Source organism: Pan paniscus, chromosome 10 (assembly GCF_029289425.2).
Source record: "Pan paniscus chromosome 10, NHGRI_mPanPan1-v2.0_pri, whole genome shotgun sequence".
Lineage (NCBI taxonomy): Eukaryota > Metazoa > Chordata > Mammalia > Primates > Hominidae > Pan > Pan paniscus.
The window spans coordinates 40,768,661-40,790,457 of NC_073259.2; the positions used below are offsets into that span (position 1 = coordinate 40,768,661).

At 44.7% G+C, this 21,797-nt stretch overlaps 1 protein-coding gene across 3 annotated transcripts in view; it reads right to left on the reverse strand.

Moving 5' to 3' along the window:
- Positions 1-1,562: 1,562 nt before the first annotated feature.
- Positions 1,563-21,797, reverse strand: part of SP1 (Sp1 transcription factor) — a 39,552-nt gene continuing 19,317 nt past the window's right edge. For all 3 annotated transcript variants that reach the window (XM_003831014.6, XM_055095619.3, XM_008956411.6), the window contains exons 4-6: positions 11,276-11,444; positions 8,461-8,660; positions 1,563-7,084 (exon numbers count right to left, since the gene is read on the reverse strand). In XM_003831014.6, coding sequence (XP_003831062.1) covers positions 6,771-7,084; positions 8,461-8,660; positions 11,276-11,444 — 683 coding nt within the window. In that variant the 3' untranslated portion in view covers positions 1,563-6,770. The remainder of the gene's footprint in view (positions 7,085-8,460; positions 8,661-11,275; positions 11,445-21,797) is intronic.

The following is a 21,797-nucleotide window of genomic DNA, read 5'->3' on the forward strand; positions in this document are numbered from 1 at the left end:
TGCACTTTGGGAGGCCGAGGCGGGTGTATCAGCTGAGGTCAGTTCAAGATCAGCCTGGCCAACATCGTGAAACCCCGTCTCTATTAAAAATACAAAAATTAGCCAGGCATGGTGGCGCGTGCCTGTAATTCCAGCTACTTGGGAGGCGGAAACAAGAGAATTGCTTGAACCCAGGAGGTGGAGGTTGCAGTGAGCTGAGATCGTGTCACTGCACTCCAGCCTGAGTGACAGAGCAAGACTCCATCCCAAAAAACAAAAACAAAAAAACAAACAAAAGCAAACCCACAAAGTAGCCTGAGGATTCAATAAAGGAAGAGAAAAATGAGTGTGAACTACTTTCACTAACTTTGGAAATGGAAAAAACTAATCAGTAGCTTGAAGAGGAAGCTGAGGTTTTTTAAAATGGGGGAAGGGGGAATACTTGAACATGTTTTTTTTTTTTGAGAGAGAGAGTCTCGCTTCGTTGTCCAAGCAATGTGTAATGGCGTAATCTTGGCTCACTGCAACCTCCGCCTCCCGGTTCAAGCAATTCTCTTCCCTCAGCCTCCCAAGTAGCTGGGATTACAGGTACCTGCCCCCACGCCCGGCTACGTTTTTGTATTTTTAGTAGAGACAGTGTTTCACCATGTTGGCCAGCCTGGTCTCAAACTCCTGACCTCAAGTGATCCACCCAGCTAAGCCTCCCAAAGTGCTGGGAGATTACAGGGGTGAGACACTGCGCCCAGCCAGAACATGCTTATAGGCTGACAAAAGGTAACAATGACTGTAGCTGGGAAAATCTGAGCAACAAAATAGTAATGGATTATAATCCATGTATAAAATAAATACACATTAATACATACTAATATAAATTGACTAAACAAATGAGGGAGAAGAGACAAACCTTTTTTTTTTTTTTGAGACGGAGTCTCGCTCTGTCGCCCAGGCTAGAGTGCAGTGGTGAAATCTCGGCTTACTGCAAGCTCCGCCTCCCGGGTTCATGCCATTCTCCAGCCTCAGCTCCCAAGTAGCTGGGACTACAGATGCCCGCCACCACGCCCATCTAATTTTTTGTATTTTTAGTAGAGACAGTTTCACCGTGTTAGCCAGGATGGTCTCGATCTCCTGACCTCATGATCCACCCACCTCAGCCTCCCAAAGTGCTGGGATTACAAGCGTGAGCCACCACACCTGGCCACGATGTCAGCTTCTTAATTTTGACAATGTACCATGGTAATATGTTAACAATGAGGGAAACGGGGTAAGGATTATATGGAAACTCTGTTCTAGCTTTACAACTTTTCTGTAAATCTAAAATTATTCCAAAATAAAAAAGCATATGAGAAAAAAAATAAAGTTAGTGTTGCCTGTTTGTCTTGGTCCTCCACATTTCTGTGTAGTTGTGGCACATTGATCTGGTCATGAAACCATTTACCCGGGAGTTAGATATAGGGCAATTGCACTAATTAACATGTATGGAGCACAACACAGTGTAGCTGGATACCTTTGTTAGGTTCAGAGTATGAAGTTATAAACATACACTCTCACCATTCCCAACCCTCTTCAATACACCAGAGACATGGTTTTTTATTAAAAAACTTTTTAATTGGTTTACAAAGGAGGCTACAGACTACATTGAAACTAATCTTTGTACAAAAGGCCAAAAAAAAAAAAAAAAAGTCCCAAAACACCAAGAGACAAAAGGTAGGAGGAAAGACAAGAAAGGAAGATACAAAAGGAGCAGGAAGAAACTTACTTAGGGACAAGATTAGCATCATACATACCTAAGAGTGGGGGGTGAGGGGGAAGAACAAGATGAGAGAGCATTTAAAAGCATTTACCCACACAGCCCTGGTGATAATTGGATTGGAATCAAAACAAACACAGCATGAGATTATTAAGAGGTTTTAAAAGGCAACAGTGGTGTGGACTGGTTATTGCCAGTGTTAAGAGAGAAATAAACTTGGGTTTTTAGGCACCAGAGATTGGAGCACCACCCATCCCTTCCAGAGGATGACAGACTTAGGAAGGGGAAGCAGGCCCTGGGGCAGCTGCCACTGGTGTGTGTAGATGTCTCCTCAGGTCAATCTCAGTGTATCTTCCCCGAAGTCTTTGTGCCCTAGACTCTAGGTAAGGGCTATGGGATTTCACTGGGAGAAAGGGATGATCAAAAATATGAAGACCTGCCCTTGTCCACAATGTTCAAGAGCAGTTACCGGGAAACTGGAGCACTGGGTAGACAGAGCCCATATCCCTGGGGAAAAGGCACAGTGTAATTCCTGAAGGCAAGATATGGGAAAGCACACATCCCAGGAGAGGTATCAACAAAATCCTCACTACTTGCAGCCCTAGTCTAATCCCATTTGTTAGGCTTTTTTTTTTTTTTCTTTTCCCTGATACTTAGCTAGGACTTAGGGCAGTTGAGAGGCAGATCATCATGCCTCTACTTTCTTAGCAGAGACAAGGAAGACTGGGGCTGTTTGATAATGAGGAAGGGGAAAATGGGACAAAATACTCCTCTTTCAAATGAACACTGTGGAGAAAATCTTTCTGGGTTTGGGGAAGTCAGAGTAAAGACTTAGGGGAGTAATAAAGCCAGAGACCCCCCTTCTTTTCCTTTCCCTGCCTTGGATCTAAGGCAAGTGAGCCAAATTTGGAAGAGGGAGTAGGAATTTAAGCTTAAGGCTGCTTAATGTCTTCCTGGGGGCTGGTGTTTTGGGAAGGCAGACAAAGAGAAACAGGTCAACCTCAAAGCTGGTCTGCTCATCCTCTTAGAAGAGGTCTGGTATCTGTGGAGTAGAGCCAAGAGAGGCACCACAGAGAGCACAGTCTCCCAAACAGAAGTAATAACCGGCTCATATTTTATCAGCAGTTTTCAAAAGCAATGTTTTCCGGGGTTGGAGAAGTGCCATATCTTCCTCCCTTTCCCCAAAGCTACTGCTGCGACCTTTCTTTCATCCTTGTACATAAGTTACTGGCTCTCTTCTAAGGGAGATAAATTCTGAGATTTCACATTTTCCCTCTCAACCCCAATAGGCTACCCAGCTTCAGTGAGGGGGAAGGAGAGCTATGCAAAGGGCCCCTCACTTGAGGCAGCTAGACTGTCCTTATTTCCTTGGTACCTGATCTCCAAAACTCTTGATCTGATCCCAAGGTCCAAAAGGCATCAGGGTACTTACAACTGAAAACTTCAAGCAAGTAGCACCAGGGCTCCCCCTAAGCATAACAGGGGCCTGATTAGCACCCCAGAAGAACCCCTCAAAAAGTATATAAATTTATTGCGTCCTAGCAAAGATCTGCAGCTTCCAGTATTCACACAATGTGAAGATATTAACAATACAAAATATATTTTGAAAGTCAAACACCTGTAGTTCATAGTGCTTTTTTAGATTTGTTAAAAAAAATACAATGCTTAGTTTCCTATATAGGATATACAAAAGCAAAAAATATATATGTATATAGTAGAAATAAATCAGCCATAGTAATTTACAGCTTTTGTCTCCAACCCTCCCCTAATCATAATCTTTATCCCACACTTCAGTATATACTTTCTGGGATCAAAGGTTCAATTTATTCTGAACCAGGCTGAGAAATATCCATTAAATTGCATTCTGTGTAGCACCCACAGAGTGCCAGTTGGAAATCCCTGAAGGAAGATGGTGTGGGTTGTTACTGTTCTGGGTAAAAAGTGAGACAGTCAAATGACATGTAAATGAATATAAATGGGCAACCTGAAAACCTGAAAGGATGAGGGGATAAGTGTTTTACTATCTCACCACTCTTCTGGGCATCCCCTGCCCTGCAAGTTTTGGTCATCTAAAAAATTTTAAAAACTCATTCAAAAAAATGAAAAAAACTTATGAAAAAAATTTCAGAATCAATATGCATGTCAGTTACATTAATTTCTGTTAGCCAAAAGTTCAGGGAAACGGGGTTTTTCTGTAATGAGCTCCTGACTCAAGGAATGTAGGCTCCAAACTTCCTGTGGAAGAGACTGAGTGGCTCACTACTGCTGGGAGACAAAAGAAGCTGCTTCTGTTTTGAGGCCAAACAAGATACTGGATCTGGAGCTTCCTTGGTGTGAAGAGAACAGGGCAAGTGGAAATAATTAGATATAAATTCACTCATGGTAATGCTAATGAATAGGGTTGTAAACCAGCAGCTTTTCATTCGAGAAAGAAATACCATCAAATTACCTTCTAAAAGCTTATATCCTCAGCATCATTACATTATTTTATATCTGGTAATTTCATACTGGAGAAGATTCCATTCCTTGAAATGCACTAGCAAAATACTGTACATTCCAGTGAGTTATCCTGCCCCTTTCCTCCAAAAGATGCCAAAGTACATGATTACAGACATAAAATAACAGGTTCTGAGTTCTGCCTTTCAGTGAGAATAAAGGGTATGATAGTGGCTGTGCATGGATGACTTGTATCTCAGCGTTAATAGAATTTGATCTGGGGAAAGTTCCTTGCCATAGTTCCTGAGTTGAAAACAGAATTACATCTGTGGAGAAAGGACCAAATGGAGTGAACTATTGTTTAGAGTATTAAGTTACTATAGTTCAGATTAAACAACACACTTACCCAAAACTTAATTTGGATGGATTTTATATAAAATATATAATAGAATCATACCATCATCTATTTGTAGCCAAAGTAAAAAGATTTATGAGAAGAATAAGGACTCTGCTATAGATCTGGATGTTGGTTTCACTTTCAAACACAAAAATAGTTTCTTTTTAAAAAAGTACAGTAGAATATCCTCCATTCATAATTGTAATTAATTTAGCATAAGCAAAGAAATGACCTTAGGAACATACCCAGGTTTTAAGATAGATTTCTAGGTAATGGGCCTGAAAGGCATTTTGATCTGAATTTATTTTCCAACGATTTCAAATATAATTTGTCATCTCTGTGTAGACATATACAGGCATGAACACACATTCACCCACACATACAAAAACACTTGCTTTCTATCAGATCAGGGTAATTTTTTTATTGCAGGTCTCTTTTAATATTGGCTAGCAGAAAACCTATCCCCAACCTAACAGATTACACACACACACACACACACACACACACACACACACACAGAGCTATTTTCCCACACTTCCTCACAGTGAAAAGCTCTCTAACAAGATACCAGAAGGTCGAGAGAGACAATGCTTTTATGGCTGGGCCTTGAGGACAATTCTGGTTGCATTTAAATCTCAGTGCCAAATGCACTAGGTTCCCTGCCGTTATAATTTTTGGATCAGTCTCTTCTGAAATCAGGTCACAGAGAAAACAGGATGATTTCTCCCAATCTCTCCTATAACACTGTGGTAAGACAAGATTTCTTTTTGTTCTGGGCTATCATTCCCATGATCATGTGCTTCCTTTTCCCTTAGGAACCACCCAAGAACATACAAGGAAAAGTTAAGGGAAAAGATCATAAGAACCACTGTCTTGCCACTAGCACATGCTTTGGAGGAGTTCTGCAGAATGGAAACCTGAAACAGATTCACTGGCTGATGCTCCTTATTGACAATGGAAAAGAACCTAGTGGGGATGTTCAAAAGAAGTGTATTTCCTTTCAGAATATAAACTCAGAAGCCCACACATCAAAACTTAGAGCTACCTTGGAAGACAGCAGTACCAAAGTCCAAATACTCCACTAACTCCTGAACCTGACTACGAGTCATTTCCTCTTCTGAGCACATGATTTTCCTAGTGAAAGCCCCCTACCTATTATTTGAAAATTTGACAGTTTATACAAACTGAGCCAAGATTATTATCTTCAAAGAGACTCTTGTACAATTCCACTGAAAGACTTCTAATTCTTGATGCTCAGAGCAGCTAATGAAGGGAGATGCCTTTGACTCTCCAGCGCCAAGAAGGTGCCTGCGTCAGTAGTATTTTGAACACTCCCTCCACAGTTACTTCAAGCATCAGCCTGGGCTTCAAGGATTTTTCCATTCTGCTGCTGGAACTAAGGTCCTGAAAAAATTGACAGAAGTGCCTCATCCAGGCAGTAACAAAAACAAAACATGAAGTGATCAGATGAGAGAAGATGAGACGGCAACAGTTGAGTTAGGGAAGGAGTGCAAGAAGCTGATCCCAAACAAAAAGACAAAATTAAGAAAGGAAAAACATTATGTATGTATATATGAACTAAAAGCAGAGCATATGAACGCTTAAGCTGGTGGGAAGCCAAGACAACATCTACAGAAAAGCTTGATGTGTCACAACAAGGCTCAGCCATAGGGAAATAAGGCAATATAAAAAAAATGACCAAGGTATTTTGGTCACAGAATGGTCTTCCTCCTCCCAGCCAACCCCTGTGAATGCATCTCTATATATCTTTATATATATATATATATATATATAATAATATAGAATCTGTTTTTTGTTAAAAAGTATTTCAATGATCATATATATTTATCAAGGCATGATGGCTTTAGGAAAGGGGGGGGAATCCATCATGGAAGAGCTGAGAAGAGAAACGCAGGAAGGGTAGGCTGGGGTAAGAAGTGTAAGAAGAAACTGGGGTCAAACAAATGCTCATCAAAGCGTGGCACCAACAGAATTTTCACTAATGTTTCCCACCTTCAAAGAGGCACTGATGATACAGATGGGTGCCGGGACCCCATCTCTTCTCTTGTATCCCTCTCCTGATTCTTCTCAACACCATGCATTTTAATGCTTCATGGCTCTCTCTTCCCACATGTCTCTTGGACCCATGCTACCTTGCATCCCGGGGTTGATGGGTATGGCCCATATGTCTCTGGCCCCGGGTGCCTGATCTCAGAAGCCATTGCCACTGATATTAATGGACTGCAGATCTGCCACCTGCATGACGTTGATGCCACTGTTGGCAAGACGGGCAATGCCCTCTGGACAGATGGCCTCCATGGCTACCATATTGGTGGTAATAAGGGCTGAAGGAGTGGCAGTGCCACTGCCTTCTGAACCTGCCCCACTGTCCAGGGGCAAAGTGCCCACACTCAGAGCTACACCTGGGCCTCCCTTCTTATTCTGGTGGGTCTTGATATGTTTTGACAGGTGGTCACTCCTCATGAAGCGCTTAGGACACTCAGGGCAGGCAAATTTCTTCTCACCTAGGTAAAGGAAGAAAAGATAAGAAGCTGACATGTTAGGAAGTGAGGTTACCTTACCCAATTCAGTGCTTACTCTACTAAGCTGAGTAAGGCCAGTATGAGAAGGTGATCAAAAACAAGAAAACTCTTCAAGTGGCTGGGCGTGGTGGCTCACGCTTGTAATCCCAGCACTTTGGGAGGCCGAGGTGGGCAGATCACGAGGTCAGGAGATCAAGACCACGGTGAAACCCTGTCTCTACTAAAAATACAAAAAATTAGCCGGGCGTGGTGGCGGGCGCCTGTAGTCCCAGCTACTCGGAGAGGCTGAGGCAGAAGAATGGCGTGGACCCGGGAGGCGGAGCTTGCAGTGAGCCAAGATCGCGCCACTGCACTCCAGCCTGGGCGACAGAGACTCTGTCTCAAAAAAAAAAAAAAAAAAAAACTTCAAGTATATTTTCCTTTTGGCGGGGGCGTGAGGAAGAAAACTATATAAAGGTTGGGGAGTACTCGGTAAGGAAGGTAGAACTTAGCAGTTTTAAAAGTAAGGCAGGGCAGAGACTAAGAGTAATGGTTTCAATGCTTCACCTTCAAAAATCCCACTCAAAATCTAGCTCCTTATTTTATTTTATTTTATTTTTTTGAGACAGAGTCTTGCTCTGTCGCCTAGGCTGGAGTGCAGTGGCACAATCTCAGCTCACTGTAACCTCCGCCTCCGAGGTTCAAGCAATTTTCCTGCCTCAGCCTCCTGAGTAGCTGGGATTACAGGTGTGCACCAGCACGCTTGACTATTTTGTAATTTTAGTAGAGACAGAGTTTCCCCATGTTGGCCAGGCTGGTCTTGAACTCCTGACCTCAAGAAATCCACCCACCTCGGCCTCCCAAAGGGCTGGGATTACAGGCATGAGCCACCACACCTGGCTCCTTCCTGTTTTTTTTTTTTTTTTTTTTTGAGACAGTGTCTCGCTCTGTCGCCCAGGCTGGAGTGCAGTGGCACGATCTTGGCTCATTGCAAGCTCCGCCTCCCGGGTTCATGCCATTCTCCTGCCTCCACCTCCCGAGTAGCTGCAACTACAGGCGCCTGCCACCATGCCCGGCTAATTTTTCTGTATATTTAGTAGAGACGGGGTTTCACCGTGTTAGCCAGGATGGTCTCGATCTCCTGACCTCGTGATCTGCCCGCCTTGGCCTCCAAAAGTGCTGGGATTACAGGCGTGAGCCACTGCACCCAGCCCCTCCTTCCTTCTTAAAAATTTTCCAGATTAACTCCAATTCCATTTGTGACCCATATATTCAGTTTCAAATTAAGTTGCTCAGAAATTTTAGTTATTTTGTAGGTATATTTTGTGTTTTTCATTCTAGTCTATTACTATTTTTCTCTCCCATAGGCTCTTGCTCACCTGTGTGTGTACGTTTGTGCCTCTGTAGCTCATCCGAACGTGTGAAGCGTTTCCCACAGTATGACCAGGTACACATAAATGGCCTCTCGCCTGTATGCCAGCGCAAGTGTGCCCGCAGGTGTGAGGTCTTGCCATACACTTTCCCACAGCCTTGGATGTGGCAAATATGCTGTTTCTTTTTGCCAGGATCCCCCGAGCCCCTGAAAGTGAGGACACAACTATTCATCATTCATTCTAGAGAAAACTAAAGAACCACGAAGTATCAACAGCAATCACCCAATCGACACCAAACTAACCCAAACTTTTATTTTTTGAAAAAGTCTTCTTTTTTGTTTTTTTGAGACAGAGTCTCACTCTGTCGTCCAGGCTGGAGTACAGTAGCATGATCACGGCTCACTGCAACCTCCGCCTCCTAGGTTCAAGCGACTCTCCTGCCTCAGCCTCCCAAGTAGCTGGGATTACAGGTGCACGCCACCATGCCCAGCTAATTTTTGTATTTTTAGTGCAGATGAGGTTTCGCCATGTTGGCAAGGCTGGTCTCGAACCCCTGAGCTCAGGTGATGGATCTGCCCGCCTCCGCCTCCCAAAGTACTGGGATTACAGGCGTGAGCCACTGCACTGGACCAAGGCTTCTTTTTTTTGTTCGTTTGTTTGTTTTGAGACAGAGTCTCGCTCTGTCGCCCAGGCTGGAGTGTAATAGCGCAATCTTGGCTCACTGCAACCTCCACCTCCCGGGTTCACGTCATTCTCCTGCCTCAGCCTCCCGAGTAGCTGGGACTACGGGTGCCCGCCACCACACCCGGCTAATTTTTTGTATTTTTAGTAGAGATGGGGTTTCACCGTGTTAGCCAGGATGGTCTCGATCTCCTGACCTTGTGATCCACCCACCTCGGCCTCCCAAAGTGCTGGGATTACAGGCGTGAGCCACCGCACCCGGCCAAGGCTTCTTTTTTAAAAAGCTTTCTAGGGGCTGGGAGTGATGGCTCACGCCTGTAATCCCAACACTTTTGGAGGCCGAGGCAGGTGGATTGATCACTTGAGGTCAGGGGTTCGAGACCAGCCTGGCCAACATGGCGAAACCTCATCTGTACTAAAAAATACAAAAATTGTTCAAGACCACCAGTCTTATCAACATGGTCCCCATCTCTACTAAAAATACAAAATTAGCCAGGCGTGGTGGCACATGCCTGTAATCCCAGCTACTTGGGAGGCTGAAGCAGAGGAATTGCTTGAACCTGGGAGGCAGAGGTTGCAGTGAGCCGAGATCGCGCCGTTGCACTCCAGCCTGGGCAACAAGAGCGAGGCTCTTTTTTTTTTTTTTGAGACAGAGTCTCACTCTGTCGCCCAGGCTAGAGTGTAATGGCACGATCTCGGTTCACTGCAACCTCCACCTCCCAAGTTCGAGCAATTCTCCTACCTCAACCTCCCAAGTAGCTGGGATTACAGGCACCTGACACCACGCCAGTTAATTTTTGTACTTTTAGTAGAGATGGGGTTTCACCATGTTGGCCAGGCTGGTCTTGTACTCCTGACCTCAGGTGATCCGCCCACCTTGGCCTCCCAAAGTGCTGGGATTACAGGCGTGAGCCACCGTACCCGGATGAAGCTCTGTCTTAAAAAAAAAAAAAAAAGGCCGGGCGCCCCCATGGCTCATGCCTGTAATCCCAGCACTTTGGGTGGCCAAGGCAGGCAGATCACAAGGGCAGGAGATCGAGACCACCCTGGCTAACACGGTGAAACCCCGTCTCTACTAAAAATACAAAAAATTAGCTGGGCGAGGTGGCGGGCACCTGTAGTCCCAGCTACTAGGGAGGCTGAGGCAGGAGAATGGCGTGAACCCAGGGGGTGGAGCCTGAAGTGAGCCAAGATCGTGCCACTGCACTCCAGCCTGGGCAACAGAGCAAGACTCCATCTCAAAACAAAAAAATAAATAAATAAATTTTTTTGGCCAGGCGCAGTGGCTCACGCCTGTAATCCCAGCACTTTGGGAGGCCGAGGTGGGCAGATCACACAGTCAGGAGATGAAGACCATCCTGGCTAACAAGGTGAAACCCTGTCTCTATTACAAATAGAAAAACTTAGCCGGGCGTGGTGGCACACGCCTGTAGTCCCAGCTACTCGGGAGACTGAGGCAGAATTGCTTGAACCCAGGAGGTGGAGGTTGCAGTGAGCCAAGAATGTGCCACTGCACTCCAGCCTGGGCAACACAGAAAGACTTTGTCTCAGAAAAAAAAAAAATTCTTTTTTTTCATTTTCTCTTTTTATTGCCAGTAAAATATTCCCACATAATTTTTAAATTTTTTGTAGAGATCGGCTCTCACTTTCTTGCTGAGGCTGGTCTCAAACTCCTGGGCTCAAGTGATCCTCCTATCTTGGCCTCCCAAAGTGCTGGGATTATATGCATCCAGCTCTGAGTCTTAAATCCTAAAAAAAAAAATTAACCTTCGCCGGGCATGGTGGCTCACGCTGGTAATCCCAGCACTTTAGGAGGCCGAGGCGGGCAGATTATGAGGTCAGGAGATCGAGACCATCCTGGGTAACACAGTGAAACCCCGTCTCTACTAAAAATAAAAAAAGATAGCTGGGTGTGGTGACAGGTGCCTGTAGTCCCAGCTACTCAGGAGGCTGAGGCAGGAGAATGGCGTGAACCCAGGAGGTGGAGCTTGCAGTGAGCCAAGATCGCGCCACTGCACTCCAGCCTGGGCAACAGAGTCAGACTCAGTCTCAAAAAAAAAAAAAATTAATCTTCTTCCTCTTATCTCCAAATCTATTAATTTTTCTTTATATTTGTAAGAAACTGGCTGGGTCAACTCACCTTCCTTCACTGTCTTTACAGTAGGGGCAGGTGCATGCTTCCCGCCGGGTCCTCCGACCGGCTTGGGGTTGGGCATCTGGGCTGTTTTCTCCTTCCTCTCCACCTGCTGTGTCATCATGTATTCCATCACCACCAGCCCCATGGAGACCAAGCTGAGCTCCATGATCACCTGAAATTAAGAGAGAAAAGGGTCAACATGTGACATGGGCAGGTTATCACTGGCATCTCAGTGATACCCTACAGTCACAACATCATTTCTTTTGAACTGACATCCTACATTCACAGTATCACAAGTTTTGAAGCCTTTTTATGTTTAGCCATTCCATTCACTGACACCTGAAGACTTACTGAAATCTCAAGAATCATCATTGAAAATACCAAGAGTGGCTGGGCGCAGTGGTTCACGCCTGTAATTCCATCACTTTGGGAGGCCGAGGTGGGCGGATCACCTGAGGTCAGGAGTTCAAGACCAGTCTGACCAATACGGAGAAATCCCGTCTCTACTAAAAATACAAAATTAGCTGGGAATGGTACGCATGCCTGTAATCCCAGCTCCTTGGAAGGCTGAGCCAGGAGAATTGCTTGAACCCGGGAGGCGGAGGTTGCAGTTAGCTGAGACTGCACCATTGTACTCCAGCCTGGGCGACAGAGCAAGACTCTGTCTCAAAAAAAAAAAAGAAAGAAAATACCAAGAGCCAATAAATATGTAAAAATCTGATCAAATCTCATAGTTTTTTTTTTTTAATTTATTATTATTATACTTTAAGTTTTACGGTACATGTGCACAACGTGTAGGTTTGTTACATATGTATACATGTGCCATATTGATGTGCTGTACCCATTAACTCGTCATTTAGCATTAGGTATATCTCCTAATGCTATCCCTCCCCCCTCCCCCGATCATAGTTTTTAAAATGCAACTCCACTTATAACGCATTTGTAATTTTTCACCTATCAGATTACCAAAAGTTGAAACCCTAATAACATACGGCATTGGTAAGGGTACAGGAAAACAGACCCTCCCTCTCTCTCTTCCTTCCCTCCCTCCCTCCTTCCCTCCTTCCTTCTTTCTCTCTCTCTTTTCTTTCCTTTCTTTTTTTGAGACAAGAGTCTCGCTGGCTCTGGAGTACAGTGGCATTATCTGGGCTCACTGCAACCTCCATCTCCTGGGTTCAAGTGATTCTCCTGCCTCAGCCTCCCAAGTAGCTGGGACTACAGGCATATGCCACCATGACTGGCTAACTTTTTTGTATTTTTAGGAGAGATGGGGTTTCACCATGTTGGTCAGGCTGTCTCGAACTCCTGACCTTAGGTGATCCACCCGCCTTGGCCTTCGAAAGTGCTGGGATTACGGGTGGGCATGAGCCACCATGTCCAGCCAGAAAGAGACATTTTCATACACAAATAGTGATAAATTAATACAACTTTTTGAAGGCCAGTTTGAAAATATTTAAATGTACATCTAATTTGAACCAGCAATGCCCATATATTTACATGTGGTTCTGCCTGTAACCTCAGCACTTTGGGAGGCTGAGGCGGGAGAACTGCTTGAGATTAGGAGTTCAAGACCAGCCTGGGCAACATAGGGACACTCTGTCTATAAAATAAATAATAGGCTGGGCATGGTAGCTCACGCCTATAATCCCAGCACTTTGGGAGGCCGAGGTGGTTGGATCACTTGAGGTCAGGAGTTCAATACCAGCCTGGCCAACATGGTAAAACCCCCATCTCTACTAAAAATACAAAAACAAAACAAAAAAAATCAGCTGGGTATGGTGGAGTACGCTTGTAATCCTAGCTACTCGGGAGGCTGAGACAGGAATTGCTTGAAGCCAGGAGGCAGAGGTTGCAGCCAGCCGAGACTGTGCCACTGCACTCCAGCCTGGCTGACAGAGCGAGACTTCGTCGCCAAATAATAATAATAATTAGCTGGGCATGGTGGCATGCGCCTATGGTCCCAGCTACTCAGGAGGCTAAGGTGGGAGGAAGATTGCTTGAGCCAAGGTGTTTAAGGCTACAGTGAGCTATGATCACATCACTGCACACCAGCCTGGTCAACAGAACAAGATTCCAACTCAAAAAAATATATATAAATAAACAGTGTATGCTAAAATGCTTTAGACTCTCATCATGACTCAGTTGGTCACATTTGACATTTTCAAACACAGCTCTAGGCCACTGGTAAAAAGTGACAGATAATATTCTTTTTTTTTTTTTTTGAGACTGAGTTATACTCTTGTTGCCCAGGCTGGAGTGCAATGGCACAATCTTGACTCACTGCAACCTCCGCCTCCTGGGTTCAAGCGATTTTCCTGCCTCAGCCTCCTGAGTAGCTGGGATTACAGGCACCCACCACCACACCTGGCTACTTTTTGTATTTTGTTGTATTTTTTTAGTAGAGATGGGGTTTCACCATCTTCGACAGGCTGGTCTCGAACTCCTGACCTTGTGATCCGCCCGCCTTGGCCTCCCAAAGTGCTGATTACAGGTGTGAGTCACTGCACCCGGCTGATAATATTCTTCGCAAAAGTAGTATCTTATAAAGTGGCAGATAATATTCTTCTCAAGACTTCTTTCCTTTTTTTTTTTTTGAGACGGAGTGTCGCTCTGTCGCCCAGGCTGGAGTGCAGTAGCGCGATCTCGGCTCACTGCAAGCTCCGCCTCCTAGGTTCATGCCATTCTCCTGCCTCAGCCTCCCTAGTAGCTGGGACTACAGGCGCCCGCCACCACGCCCGGCTAATTTTTTGTATTTTTAGTAGAGACGGGGTTTCACTGTGTTAGCCAGGATGGTCTTGATCTCCTGACCTCATGATCCGCCCACCTCGGCCTCCCAAAGTGCTGGGATTACAGGCGTGAGCCACCGCGCCCAGACTTTCCTTTTTTTAAGAAGACCGGGCCTCACCATGTTGTCCAGGCTGATCTCGAGCTCCTGGGCTCAAGTGATCCTCCCGCCTCAGCCCCCCAAAATGTTCTGTTGTGATTATAGACATTAGCTACTGCTGCCTAGCCTTTCTCAAATTTTCAAAGCATTTACTATAAATAAGTATTAGTCTATCACAGCATCTTGTAAACAAGTTAGCAACTCTATCCATATATTTAAGATGTCTGGGAAGGCACGGTGGCTCATGCCTATAATCCCAGCACCTTGGGAGGCCAAGGCAGGAGGATTCCTTGAGCCCAGGAGTTTGAGATCGGTCTGGGCAACACAGTAAGACCTCATCTCTACAAAAAAAAAAAAAAAAATTAGCTGGGCATGGTGGCGTGTGCCTGGAGTCCCAACTACCTGGGAGGATGAAGCAGGGTAATCACTTGAGCCTGGGAGATGGAGGCAGCTGTGAGTCCTGATTGTACAACTGCATTCCAGCCTGGGTGACAGAGCCCATCTCAAAAAAACAAAAAACCAAAAAAGATTTCTATAATGCAAGGTGTTAACTTGGACTGCTTTGTTTTATCTATTTTAAAAGGAAAGAAAGTAACTAAATGAGGTAGGACAGACTTAACATCTAGAAATCCGGGTTCTTGATTTTACTTCTGTACCTAATCTCTATTCTTTTCAGCTCTTCGACATAATTTTGAGTTACTATGCCTAATAAAACTCTCCTTGTGCTTTCCTTCCAATTCTTTTTTTTTCTTTCTTGAGACGGAGTGGGAGTGCAGTAGAATCTTGGTCCACTGCCACCTCCGCCTCCCTGGTTCAAGCAGTTCTCCTACCTCAGCCTCCCGAGTAGCTGTGATTGCAGGTAGAGGCTCCCGCCACCGTGCCTGGCTAATTTCTGCATTTTTTTTTTTTGAGATGGAGTCTCTCTCTGTCGCCCAGGCTGGAGTGCAGTGGCACGACCTTGACTCACTGCAACCTCTGCCTCCCAGGTTCCAGTGATTCTCCTGCCTCAGCCTTCTAAGTAACTGGGACTACAGGCTACAGGCATGCGCCACCACGCTCGGTTAATTTTTTACTTTTTTAGTAGGGACGGGGTTTCACCATATTGGCCAGGCTGGTCTCCAACTCCTGACCTCATGATCCGCGCACCTCGACCTCCCAAAGTGATGGGATTACAGGCGTGAGCCACTGCACCCGGCTGCATTTTTAGTAGAGACAGGGTTTCACCAGTTTGGCCAGGCTGGTCTCAAACTCCTGACCTTAGGTGATCTGCCCCCCTTGGCCTCCCAAAGTGCTGGGATTACCAGCGTGAGCCACCTTGCCCAGCCTCCTTCTCATTCAATCACTTTTACGGCGCAGTCTAGGCCGGGTGCGACGGCTCACGCCTGTAATCCCAGTACTTTGGGAGGCCGAGGCGGGCGGATCATGAGGTCAGGAGTTCGAGACCAGCCTGGCCAAGATGGTGAAACCCCGTCTCTACTAAAAATACAAAAATTAGCCGGGCATGGTGGCGCATGCCTGTATTCCCAGCTACTTGGGAGGCTGAGGCAGGACAATCGCTTGAACTCGGGAGGCAGAGGTTGCAGTGAGCCAAGATCCTGCCATTGCACTCCAGCCCGGGCAACAAGAGCTAAACTCCATCTTAAAAAAAAAAAAAAAAAGGTGCAGCCTATGGCACTAAAATAAATTTAATCAGAACGTCTGAGATTTTCATGATATTGGTAGAGCTGAAACTAGGAAAATGTACTGGAGTACAGGGTTAAGAACAGGTTTTGGAGTAGGAGAAACTTAGATATGAGTCCTTTCACAACCATTTGATTAAGTTTCTGATAATGAGCAAAAACTTTTCTGGTCGTCGGTTTCTCCATCAGTAAAACTGCGACCAATTATCAACTTCATAAAATTACTGTGAAAAACAAATGAAGAGGCTCACACCTATAATCCCAACACTTTACAAGGCCGAGCTGGACAGATCGCTTGAGGCCAGGAGTTCCAGGCCAGACTGGCCAACATGATGAAACTCCTTCTTTACTAAAAATACAAATATTAGCTGGGTGTGGTGGTGGGCGCCTGTAATCCTAGCTACTTGGAAGGCTGAGGCAGGAGAATTGCTTGAACCTGGGAGACGGAGGTTGCAGGGAGCCAAGATCACACATTGTAGCTAACAGTATTAGGAAAATATCTTAAGGAGTGGCAAAACCATAGTAAGTAATCATGAAATAAGATATACACCAATATTTTCTTTAATCAACACTAAGCATGGCCCCAAATCATATTTTCTTAAAATAAGTAATGATTATGATGAACATATCAAAATTTTCTTGACTCTGCAGTTTACATCTCAATATGTCTTGCCAGTATCATTGTTTGTTGTGTGCATGAAATAGATAAGAGCATTCAAAGCTTTTTTTTTTTTTTTTCCCCAGATACATGGAGTCTTGCTCTTGTCGCCCAGGCTGGAGTGCAATGGCGCGATCTTGGCTCAATGCAACCTCCACCTCCTGGGTTCAAGTGATTCTCCTGCCTCAGCCTCCTGAACAGCTGGGATTACAGGCGCCCACCACCATGCCCGGCTAATTTTTGTACTTTTAGTAGAGACAAGGTTTCACCATGTTGGTCAGGCTGGTCTCAAACTCCCGACCTCAGGTGATCCACCCGCCTTGGCCTGCCAAGGTGCTGGGATTACAGGCGCGTGCCACCGTGCCAGGCCAGAAAAACTTAATATTTCTAGGAATTAAGTAAAATAGTAAGACTGCCAAGGATAGTAAAAAAATGGGGCAACCAATATGTTTAAGATCAAGATATAGACTCACCCAGACAAGGTGGCTCATGCCTGTAATCCCAGCACTTTGGTCTTTAGGAGCCTGAGACAGGTGGATCACCTGAGGTCAGGAGTTCGAGACCAGCCTGGCCAACATGGTGAAACCTTGTCTCTACTAAAAATACAAAAATTAGCCAGGCATGGTGGCGGGCACCTGTAGTACCAGCTACTCAGGAGGCTGAGGCAGGAGAATGGCGTGAACCTGGGAGGCGGAGCTTGCAGTGAGTTGAGATTCTGCCACTTCACTGCAGCCTGGGCGACAGAACGAGACTCTGTCTCCAAAAAAAAAAAAAAATTAGCCCAGTGTGGTGGTACACACCTGTAATCCCAGCTACTCCGGAGGCTGAGACAGGAGAATCGCTTGAACCCGGGAGGTGGAGGTTGCAGTGAGCCTAGAGCGTACCACTCCAGCCTGGGCGACGGAGCAAGGCTCTGTCTCAAAACAACCCAAAAAACAAAACAAACAAAACAAAGATACAGACTCGAACTCATCACAACTGAATCTAACCCAGTAACTCCACTCCTATGTATATAACCAAGAGAAATTAAAACATACGTTCACACAAAAACGTATAAACAAATATTCATAGCAGCATTATGCATGATAGCTAAAACACAGAAACAACCCAAATGTCCATCAACTGGTGAATGAATAAACAAAATGTGGTATATATACACAATGAAATATTATTTGGCAATAAAAAAAGAGTACTAACACATGCTACAACATGGATGAACCTTGTGAAATATTATGCTAATTGAAAGAAGCCAGTCATTAAAGACCACATACTGTAAGATTCTATTTATGTGAAATATCTAGAATAGTCAATTCTACAGAGGTGAAAAGTACATACATTGCTTGGGGCTGAGAGTGAACGTAAGAATGGGGCATGGCTGCCAATGGGCAAGAGGTGTTTCTTTGTTGGATGATCAAAATGTTCTTGGGTTGTAGTGATGGTGGCACAATCCTGTGAATATACTAAAAATGATTAAGCCGGGACCGGTGGCTCACACTGGTAATCCAAGCACTTTGGGAGGCCCAGGCAGGTGGATCACTAGGTCAGGAGATTGAGACCATCCTGGCCAACATGATGAAATTCCCGTCTCTACTAAAAATACAAAAATTGCCAGGCGCGGTGGCTCACGCCTGTAATCCCAGCACTTTGGGAGGCCAAGGCGGGCGGATCACCTGAGGTTGAGAGTTCAAGACCACCCTGACCAACACGGAGAAACCCCGTCTCTACTAAAAATACAAAATTAGCTGGGTGTGGTGGCCTGTAATCCCAGCTGCTTGGGAGGCTGAGGCAGGAGAATCGCTTGAACCCAGGAGGCAGAGGTTGTGGTGAGCCGGAGATCGTGCCACTGCACTCCAGCCTGGGCAACAAGAGTGAAACTCCATCTCAAAAAAAAAAAAAAAAAAAGGCAGGGCGCGGTGGCTCACACCTGTAATCCCAGCACTTTGGGAGGCCTAGGCGGGCGGATCACAAGGTCAGGAGATCGAGACCATTCTGGCTAACATGGTGAAACCCGGTCTCTACTAAAAATACAAAAAATTAGCCAGATGTGGTGGCGGGCGCCTGTAGTCCCAGCTACTCGCAAAGCTGACAGAAGAATGGCGTGAACTCACGAGGCGGAGCTTGCAGTGAGCTGAGATCGCGCCACTGCACTCCAGCCTGGGCGACAGAGCGAGATTCCGTCTCAAAAAAAGAAACAAAAAACAAAAAACAAAAAACAAAAAAACAAAAATTAGCTGGGCATGGTGGAGCACACCTGTAGTCCCAGCTACTCGGGAGGCTAAGGCTCAAAAAAACAAAACACAAAAAAGTTTAATCAAATATTTGATAAGGATGTTCATCACAGTATTGCTTATAACAGTGAAATTTTGGAAACAAATGTACATCAATAAGGTTAAGTAAATTCTAGTAATTCTACAAATACCCTATGGAATTACTATAAAATCATTTTAAATGATGCAGACTTACATTTACTTACACAGAAAAGATGTTCATGACACAGTGGTCAGTGAAAATGGTTACGAAGCACTGTGGATAGTATGATCATACTTAAGTGCATATTGACAAAACTACACATAGATTTCTTTATAAATTGTACAGAAATGTACAAAAAGATGGCTGGAAGGATGTTCACCAAATTGTCAACAGTGAATCCATTTGGACAAATTTCAGTAAATTTTACTTTCTCTATTAATTTTGCATTGTTTGACTGTTTTTAATCGATATTATTTATAGATAATTGTTACTTATTTTTCCCATCCTCAAAAGAAGTTTGCAAATTTAAGTTCTACAGATCTTTATCAAGTAAATGCTTTTAATTTTCTCATTACCCACACTGAAACTGTAATTTGCATCAGCAGTCCTTTGTGCACAACCACAGTTCTCCTTCACATCGTATTTATTCTGTACCCAAATGTTTATGGTAGCAAGAACATTTTATATTATTAAAACATAAAAATAAAAAGACTGGGTTTGGTGGTTCATGTCTAATCCCAGCACTTTGGGAGGCCAAGGAGGGTGAATCACTTGAGGTCACAAGTTTGAGACAAGCCTGGCCAACATGGTGAAACCCTGTCTCTACTAAAAATACAAAAATTAGCTAGGCATGGTGGTGCATGCCTGTAATCCCAGCTACCCGGGAGGCTGAGGCAGGAGAATCGCTTGAACCCGGGAGGCAGAGGTTGCAGTGAACCAAGATCATGGCATTGCACTCCAGCCTGGGAGACAGAGCGAGACTGTCTCAAAACAAAAAACAAAAACAAAAAAAGAGGTGGTTCCTGCCCTATAGGCAGTTAAGATCTAAAACACTGACATATCTAAAGTGGTTAAAGTGGTACAAAGAATAGCTAATACTTAGATATTTGTTCATATGTATTTGTATATCTATAAATCTACATCACAAGAAATTAAGTAGTTATAATCATCCTACTTCTATAAGCAGAAGTCAAGAAATTCCACTAAATTAACAGTCAGTTCAGACCAAAATAGTTTAATTTTCTACTGTCATTTTGCACTAGAAGGTTAACGTAAGGAAGTTCATCTACACACACAACCATATCATTGTCTGATAAGACCAAAGGTTCAGTAGCAATGTTAAAAAGTGTTAACAAAGGGGGCTTTTATGGGCTTTACTAGTATTTGTAATGCATTGTGTTTCATGAACTAGGATACAAGTAAAAGATTATCTACGGTCGGGCGCAGTGGCTCACGCCTGTAATCCCAGCACTTTGGGAGGCCGAGGCGGGAGGATCATCTGAGGTCAGGGGTTCAAGACCAGCCAGGCCAACATGGTGAAACCCCATCTCTACTAAAAATACAAAAATTATCTGGACATGGTGGCAGGCGCCTGTAATCCCAGCTACTCAGGAGGCAGAGGTTGCAGTGAGCCGAGATCATGCCACTGCACTCCAGCCTGGGCGAAGAGCAGGACTCCATCTCAAAAAAAAAAAAAAAAAAAAAGGAAAAAGAGTCGCTTGAACCCAGGAGGCAGAGGTTGCAGTGAGCCAAGATTGCACCACTGCATTCCAGTCTGGGTGACAGAGAGAGACTCCATCTCAAAAAAAAAAAAAAAAAAAATTACTATATTATCCTATATAATGTTTAGATGTCTTAAATTACCTCATAAACATTTTTGAAGTGTTGGGGTTTTTGAGCGGAGGATGAGATGGGTGACAGGAATTAGCTGAGAGTAAGAAAAGTAAAACAGTGCTTTAGTAAAACCAGGGTCTAAGGCCAGGCGCAGTGACTCATATTTGTAATCTCAGCATTTTGGGAGGCTGAGGCAAGCGGATCATTTGAGGTCAGGAGTTTGAGATCTGCCTGGCCAAAAAGCTGAAGTCCCCTCTCTACTAAAATACAAAAATTAGCCAGGCGTGGTGGCAGGCGCCTGTAGTCCCAGTTACTTGGGAAGCTGAGGCAGAACTGCTTGAACTCAGGAAGTGGAGGTTGCAGTGAGCCAAGATTGCACCACTGCACTCTAGCTTGGGCAACAGAGCAAAACTCCCGCTCAAAACAAAAAACAAAACAGGGTCTAGAAAGGTAAATGAAAAAGGAAAAAAATGATTTTTTTTTTAATTTACAGAAAACAGAACAACTCTCAAGAAAACAGGAGAGGCCGGGTGTGGTGGCTCACACCTGTAATCCCAGCACTCTGGGAGACAAAGGTTGGAGGATCACTTGAGCCCGAGTTTGAGGCTGCAGTGAGCCACGTTCACACTCTAAAAAAAAAAATTGCATTTTAATAAATAATCTAATAACATCTAACACAGTACCCAGAAGACTATAACATAAATCAAAGTATTTATGGCCCTATTATTTCATAGATTTGTCTGCAACTTTCAGAAACAGGTGAGTGAAAACTCGTCTCCTCTCAAGTGCACTAAGTAAAGCTATAGCATAAAAGCAACCGGAGCACAGAAGCACACTATGAAGGCAGCAACCTTATCTGTTTTTTGTTTTGTTTTTGAGATGGAGTCTCGCTCTGTCGCCCAGGCTGGAGTGCAGTGGCATGATCTCAGCTCACTGCCAGCTCCGCCTCCCGGGTTCAAGCGATTCTCTTGCCTCAGCCTCCTGAGTAGCTGAGATTACAGGCGCACATCACCACGCCCGGGTAATTTTTGTATTTTTAGCAGAGACGGGGTTTTACCACGTTGGCCAGGATGCTCTCCATCTCCTGACCTGGTGATCCACCCGTCTCGGCCTCCCAAAGTGCTGGGATTACAGACGTGAGCCACCGCCCCTGGCTTTTTTTTTTTTTTTTTGAGACAGAGTCTGTCACCCAGGCTGGAGTGCACTGGCGCGATGTTAGCT